The 8598-nt window shown below is 39.1% G+C and overlaps 1 protein-coding gene across 1 annotated transcript; it reads left to right on the top strand.

Moving 5' to 3' along the window:
• Positions 1–5645: 5645 nt before the first annotated feature.
• On the top strand, positions 5646–6841 carry trh (thyrotropin-releasing hormone). The gene is made up of 2 exons (XM_070910953.1): positions 5646–5835; positions 6219–6841. Exons 1-2 carry the CDS (start codon positions 5646–5648, stop codon positions 6839–6841), a joined length of 813 nt encoding a protein of 270 aa, XP_070767054.1.
• The last annotated feature ends 1757 nt before the right edge of the window (positions 6842–8598 follow it).

Genomic DNA, 8598 nt, shown 5'->3' with positions numbered 1-8598 from the left:
TCTTCGTCCTTCTTCAGTGAGTCACAAAAAAATACATACCATGAACTAAATTCTGATCACATCCTGCTTGATGATATCCCGGTCAACCTGACACTTGATAAAATACCCTGCTGACTGAAATTTGTGTCAATCCAAACTAAGCTACGGTCCATTATTGAGAATAAATGTGAATGATGTATACGACAGAGTTTCTCAGGAGGTAGCATTTGATGCAATAATGTCAATATACTGTCTTATATTTTTGCTGTGAAGAATCGGTTTCATCTCTCTAGTAAAATGGTTGTGTGTGTGATGTTCATGGTGATATTATACAGTGGTGTATGGTGAATTTCTTCACCACAGCTGCCTTTGACTTCCCAGTACCGACAGAGCGAGGATTACACTGAAGGCTGCAGGGATCATTAAGCACTACGTTACTGAGGAAAGTGTTTCTGAGCTGCACACTGTCGAGACAGACAACAGGATCCAGGGCCTGAATCATGAAGCAAGTTCAGCTTCAGTGTCTTTGTGTTACCTGGCTTCACGCAAAAAGTGATTTTCATCTAGGTAAAATACAGTGTATAATATAATCACACAACTAGAATAGAACAAGAAGCTACAACAGAGGGTAGTCTATACGTTTTTTTTAAAAAGAATACTCCACTGATTTAGCTGTATTTTCTTTTAAATGATGACTAAAAACATACCTTCTTTTAACTGACTTGTATGACTTTATATCTCCGTAGCAATAATATAATATATATATTTTATCATTTTTTGTAATTCATTCTTCTATCTCTCATGTCCTTTGTTAAAGCACTTTGTAACTGTGTTAAGAAAAGTGCTATACAAATAGTTAACATTATTATTGATTAACATAATTGTCATGGAAAGCAAAGCAATGGTACTGATCTATAAAAATATCTATCTTTATTACAGTTTCACTGACTTATTTTAAGCCTAAAGAGTTAGCCACCCTGCACATAGGCTAACTCAGAACTAAGAGTCATGTTTCCATGGTAACAATCAGTACTACCTGCTGACCAGTGGCACCAACCGACAAAAAAAGCAGCAAAACATGGCTCATGATTTGCTGTTTGCTGACAATGTTGTGGAGCGAGTGACAAGAAGGGAAAGAGTTTGTAGAGGCCACAGTAACCTGTTGGAAATATATAGCTGTGAGGACATCATCAGTCGTTTTCATTTGTCTAAATAAACTGTCCTGAGTCTGACAAGTTAGCAGAAGCGCTGAGCCACTATACTGTCACAGTATACTCTGTTGGAGTGAACAGAGCTGAGCTCGGTCAGCCATGTTTTTTAGTTTGAACTTAACTTAAGATAGTCAATAACCTGACATGTTTGTGCAACGGATGAATTTAGATATCAGTCTAAAGTCTGACTATTAGTTTGATCTAAGCCATTATCAAAGTTTTATCTTTGTGAAACTGAACCCTGATCCTCTGATGTTGCTGTGCAGCATATGTTACCATGGTGATCTAACCCGGTTAGAAAGAAAGCCAGCTTTGCGACACAACAAAACCTGAGTTAGACCCCAAAATAGCTGCTAACCCACTAATCTCGCTTCGTGATACGGCCTCCTGATCTGTACGGCTACACTTAATTTGGGTGCACATACAGGATGACATGTAGACAAACTTCCTTTACACGCTGAAGAAGTTCACCATGACTTTAAAAGATATATAATTAACACCAGCAAGAGTAAACAGAGGACAGAAGCTAATGAGCCTTATTATTTTCTCCCACCGCACAGGGCGTATATTTAACCTGTCCTCTTCCTCTGTACATGAGGTACATAATGCTGACCAGAATACTAATTGTTATGATTTCCCAGCTCTGAAAGACTATAGCTTTTTTTTTTAATTGTGTGCAGTATTTTAATCACAGCCTTACAGTGATGACTACATAAATGCTGCTACACCTGCAGCAATCATTCCATCGGCTTTACTTGTTCTACATCCTCAATATTCACTGAAGAGATTCTGCACATTCACAAGACTTGGAGGGCATGCTGGCCTTTTAAACCACTTAAAATCCAACATACACGCTCTCTTGGGCAATTAATTGGTTCCTTTGGGCATGTCATTACACACTTGGCCTAATAGGAGGGAGGGGACATACACGACAGATGTAAAAAGTTGGATTCCCATACAGATCAGACATGTCTTAATTGTGCCACTGTCACTTTCTGCGTTCGTCTGAGGCAAAGCAGCGCGGGAAGAAACCACAACCAGAGAGAGAGTGGTCTTTGGCTCACAGGGAATTATTCTTCCTCCGTCACACTGTAACTGAGCTTCACTGAGGAGAGAGACACTGAACTCGTCTCTTTTATCAACAGAAGTGTTTTAGCACTAACTCAAATGTTAATACTCTCACCAACCTCACCCTTTTTATTTTATTTTCATTCCAATGTTAAAAAGAATGTCAAACAGCGATTGCTGCTCTCAAGGGAAAGTAAGACACATCATATTTATAGGATGTATGACACTATTCAATAAACCGATTTCATAAACCGAATGATTTCCATAGATATCGATGTTTTGAACTGCAGGCTCGGCAGGAGTCTGAACCAGCTTGAAGTATTGGACGTGACAGCACGTTGAAAGTAAGTCATTATGGAATTACATGGTCAATTCAATTCACGCCGTCATTCACCACAGACTGAGTGTGACTATGCAGGAGTTCATCCAGGCGGTGGAGGATCTACAGAAAGTCTCAGACGAGTAGTTTTGGTGAGTTTTGGCGTATTTTTCTGTATTGTCAGACTTCCATTAATCAATATTCACCAAAATACTGAAGACCATCTTTTTTGGAACAACCTCCATCACAACATCTACATCATCATTATTGAAAAATCATCTGAGGAGGACTCTACTTAGCAAACACCTCATGAATTTCATTGTAATGCATCTCAACCTGTAAACACCAACTTGTAAATTGTAAATTATGATGATTTTTTTTGTATTACTGCTTTTCTTTTATGAGTATAAGTATGACTTGATATTTTATAAGGGAGGTATCTTCATGAGAGATTTTTGGCTTCTAATCTCCTGTACAATGTCCACACTTTTATATATATATGCACATAAACTAAACTTTTCTTACCAGGAATCCACACAGTTGCATCCACATCCACAGTTATTGTTGTCAACGATTTAATTACTTCCTTGTAGGTAACCTATCAGCTGTCTGCTAAAACGGGCGAACACCTATAATCAAGAGAACTCAGCAACCACCACCTGAGACGAACGCTGTTTACATCCATTTCCATGTTGATCGTGTGTTTTTGTGGCGGTCTCAAGCTGATACTGATACACTTCCTTCTGCACAGAAAAGACAGTTGGAAACAGATCTTCCTCAGACAGCAGACATCTGCACTTTTAAACCTCAGCGAATCTTATCAGAGAACACTTGTTCTAGTTGTCTGAATTGACCCTTTAAAATGTACTGTAGCTGTCATGCTTTGGTTTTTCCTTAATGGCACCACCTTTCTTTATCTGCAGAGATACTGTAGCTGTATTACACAGTATAACCAAATTTGACCAGTGCTGGAAGAAGTACTCAGATCCTTAAGTAAAAGTACCACATTGTTAAAATACTCCATTAGTAAAAGTTCTGTAGTCAAAAGGTTACTTATGTAAAAGTAGAGAAGTATTAGCAGGAAAATGTACTTAAGGTATCAAAAGTAAAACTACTCAATGCAGAGAAATTGCCCCTGTGACATTATTATCATTGGATTATCATGTCAACAGCATTTTACTATTGATGATGTGAGGTTAGCTTTAACTATTGTTTATAGAGCTGCAACTCGTGATTATTTTCATTGTGGATTAATCTGCTGATTACTAACTTGATCAATCCATTCATTGTTAAGTTTGTAAAAATGTAAGAAAATAGTGAGAAATGTCGTCACAATTACTCAACGCTGAAAGTGACCCCTTCAGACGTCTTGTTTTGTCCAAACTTAAAAATTACATTCAGTTATCTGTAATTTAGGAAAACCGGCAAATTCTCACAGCTGCAGATTCTGATAATTGACTAATTGGCCAAGCGTCTCTAATTGTAGTTCTATATACTGCTGGGTAGTTTAATCTTTTACAATGCATCATATTTTAGAAGTTCTTCATATGTTTTTTAGGAAAATGATTGATTTGATTCTGCAAAGTAACCAGTAACTCAAACTGTCAGATAAATGTTGTGGAGTGAAAAGTACGATACTGTAGTGGAGTAGAAGTATAAAGTACAGGAAAATTGAAATACTCAAGTAAAGTACAAGTTCGTCAAATGTGTACTTATATGATACTTAAGTGATACTTATATGATACTTAATGTGCTGTTACTTTTCATCACTAGATTTGACAAATTGCATGATTAAACATTAAAACTGGCTTCAGGAGTCTCCACATTTTGTTTTTCTGGTGGCTTCATAACATGTCAAGTCAAAATCCCCTGCTCCCACTCCACGTGAAACGAGTTAGATCCGCCTCTGTGCTGCATCCCGACCAGAAAATACATAATTTGTGCTCAGAAGAAGCAGATGGACTCAGCTCTCCCTCCTGAGTCCTGTGACTTTAGGGTATTTATGAAAAATATGAATGCATGTCTCTGCAGTCCTTACTGGCGCCCCACAGGAGACCTTCAGACCTTCAGCCTGTTGTGAGGAGATTCATACTCAATATGAAAGATTATGAATAAATGAAAGAATAGTTGTCCAAATGAAAGATTATTCAACTTAAAGAGAGACTGGATTAGAAAACTTAGTATGAATAAATGACTTCCACAGTCTAAAATTCATACTTTTTACGAATGAATGTATCTTATCCAGTCATCGTGTAGTAGCTGTCCATCTCAAACTCAGGCGCTCGTTTGTTTTTCAGATAACAAATTGGGCAGTGGCCCCTGTTGGTCGATCATCCACTGCATCCATTTGCGCACGACTTGGTGACATCAGTGGGGACGAGGGATCCTGAAGAATGACTCCAGCGTCGGTGTGACGACAGTGACCGGCTCGTATAAATGCTGAGACGGAAAGTTATCTGCTCATACCTCTAGACTTGGCCTTTACGGGTCAACAACCGCTGCGAGAGGCTGACAGCTGCCATCATCACTGCCGGCGGTGCGTTCAACAAAGGCTGGGAAAGAGGAGAATTTGGATACTTCCCAGGTGAGTCTGGCGCACTTCAGAATGAATCTTCATACAAAGTAAATGTGTTTATCTTTTGTGTCAGTGGCTCCGGTTCATCATATTTAATATGAGGAGGTTCTCAGTTCAGCTTACATCTTTTCTTTCTGTAAAATAAGTTTTAAACGGTGAAATGTTTCCATTTGTTTCCAATGCAGATTGACTTGTTTTACAAGAACCTGTAACAGATCAGAATTAAAGGACATCAATCAGCTTTAAGAAAATTGCTCTAAACAAGTTGCAATTTCCACTGGACATATTATCCCCTCCGATTGTTTTACATTTATTTTCACAAAAATAAGACTTCGGGGCTCGGTATTGAGTAAAAAGTAACGTAGAAACATACTTACTGCAGTGCAGCCTTATGTTTAGAGAGTTCACCTTGCCCCCATATTAATGTTAAGTCTTTAGTATATTTCCCATCGACCACAATCTCTCTCTTCAACAGACGACCAACTAAATTACCATGAAGTCGACATGTCTGCTCATCTTGGCTTCTCTCGTGGTCTGCAACTTGACTGTGTCTGGAGGACAGGGCTTCCCCGATGAGGATGAGACGGACCAAAGGACCATAGACGACATCATACTACAGAGAGCAGAAAGTCTCCTGCTGCGGTCCATTCTCAAAAAGATGCAGGATGAAGACGGCAGAAACGGTGCGTAAAATATATGTCTGGGATCAGTTTTACAGGTAACTAAGGAACGATTCATTTGATGTAAAAATAGTGCCATAAAATACGTAAAAAAATATGTAACATGTTCTAAGCAGTTTTGAGTTTCACGCTTACTTTTGGATGTTTTCCAGTCAGAAAATAATAATCATAAGAAATAATGTTTTATTTGAGTTTGAAATGGTAAAAATCGAATATTAAAAGAATATTTTCCAATTAAATATGATGCAAGGAATGTGGACCACCAACTACATTCACGTGTGCGTAATTTACGCACGGCATAGACAAACTGGGGAAACACATATTCGCAGTATAGGGATACTTAAAGTAGTCATGAAGTAATCTAAATAATATTTTCCTTCCTCCAGAGGGATCTTCCTCTCAGACAGAATGGGTGACGAAACGACAGCATCCCGGTAAGAGGTACAGCGAGGATTTGGAGAAGCGGCAGCATCCGGGGAGGAGAGAAGATGACGAGGATGAACAGTACTTGGATGTTCAAAAGAGACAGCACCCGGGCAAGCGCGAAGATGAAATGCACTCGTTCATGGAGCTCCAGAAAAGGCAGCACCCGGGAAAGCGTTCCACGACGGGACACATTTCAGAAAACCCCGTAATGCTCCTGAGCGAACTTTCAAAACGACAGCACCCGGGCAAGCGCTACCTGGTGCTGCACAGCAAACGCCAGCACCCAGGTAAGCGCCACCCCGAGTATGAGGACGGCGACGGGGACTGGGACGCGGATGCAGATGGAGACGAAGACCTCGCTGACTTGGAAAAGCGTCAGCACCCAGGAAAACGGTTTTGGGATACCTCCAGTCCGGATTTAGGCACAAACAGTCCGTGCGATGTATTGGACCCTACGAGCTGCAGCAAGACCAGTTTGCTGCTCGACTTTTTAGACAACATTAACAAGAGTCACGCCGAGGAGAAGAGACAACACCCGGGTAAAAGGTTTGCACCCGAGGAGGATTTAGTGGAAGGAGAGTAGCTTAAACAAAGATCTGGTGTGCGCGTACTGCTGTATTGTAAACAAATAAATGTGTAATATAAGTGGCCATAATGAATTATTAAAAATGAAAAAAATTTACATCATTTAACCTTTTGTGCCACCGTTTTTCTTTGACAGTAAGTTACTGTACCATCGCAAAACATCTATCTGCTGTTTGTTTCTTTGGAGAGCTTGTGCGTAATTGTTCTCCAAACTGACTGTATCGCTGTAAATAAGGGTTTCATAAGAGTGCGTGCCCTCTGTTGAACTTTATTCATGAGTTATCATTATAATTATTTAGTATTTATTCCGTTAATTCGGCCACTTGCGCTGAAGAATGAAAGCATTAGTCTACTGGCTTTTGGATGTTGCCTCTGTGAGGCACCACACGCTTGTCAGTACAGTACATGCTTGAAAAATGATCAATCAAAGTGGCTATAACGTTTACAGCTTTGCATAGGAAATCCCTTCATTTACTGATTTGTGTTTCATTCTTTTCTACTTATGTAAAATATAATGAATATCACAGCAAATAAAATGTCTCATTGATTATTTTTCTACGTATTATTGCATGGATTACGTTTATTTAACCTGATGTTGTAAATTAAAAGCTACCTTTGCCTTAAAGTCAACCACCAATGTTTTTGTTGGACAATAAAACGCATTGGTAAAAATATATGGTTTGCTTCGGTTGCCGTGAATACACGCCTTAGGGCACTATTAAAGTCTATTAAACTGTTTATTCAACCCAACTATAGGTATCAATTAGTGTGTAGTCCAACAAAGCAGTCTGCCTTTAGCCTCATCTAGAATGATTAATGCCATTCAGCAGCAGACAGAGTGTGTCAGGTATCCTCCTCTCAGTTTAATTGGGCTCATTCCATCAGAGCCTAGGGAGCAGCTGTCCACAGGCCTGATCAATATGCAAATTAATCAAGCACTTGAGTTAGTGATGGAGACTTAATGGTAGAGATGCTCCACTCAAACACACACAACTTTCAACTCCAGCAGTAATGCTCAGGGTTCAGTGGATTGAGAAATAGGCGGGAAAAATGATAATTATCTAATATACAGGATGAATAATTTCAGATTAATTATATTTCATGCATGAACTATTTCAGACTACATGAGACGCCTCAAGGACAGAAGGTGACATTCAACAGATGTCATTTAGATAAATCCTCTGTTACGTGTACATCAAAAGTACTGTGAAAAGTATGACGGTGATATGGACACACCCCAACACACATACACACTTCAATAACTCTGTGGATAGTGTGGTTGAGTGGTGTCCAACATTTTTGGTTTAAGAGCCCTTAAAATGAAGAAAAGTGTCCCTGTGACCCGTCATCACAGGTAGATGTGGATGTGAGTTTTGAGCAGTTTAACCAAAGAGTGATATTTCCTTTTAGATAGTTTTATTTGAAGAGGTTTAGAGGCCTAAAAAGGTAAAACTATGAAGGATTTCACATAAAGATCAGAGAAAAAATATCAAATATCAAAATAAATCAGTTTACATTAAACATAATTTTTTGTAAGATACATATTTTTTCATCCTTACACATTCAATCGTCTTTGCTGACTAACCTGGTATAGGGCCCCTGGGCACAAATGACCTTTGGGCCCCTATTGACCTCCTATTCTCTGTACATTGTGTTTTCACCTTGTTGCCATCACGTGCCCAAGAAGTAGTAAAGTAAAGTAAAGTGTACAAGGCACACCACACATTGCATCTTAATTGTGTTTTTGCCATAGAG

Source organism: Enoplosus armatus, chromosome 8 (assembly GCF_043641665.1).
Source record: "Enoplosus armatus isolate fEnoArm2 chromosome 8, fEnoArm2.hap1, whole genome shotgun sequence".
Classification (NCBI taxonomy): Eukaryota; Metazoa; Chordata; class Actinopteri; order Centrarchiformes; family Enoplosidae; genus Enoplosus; species Enoplosus armatus.
This window is presented reverse-complemented; position numbering and strand designations above follow the sequence as displayed.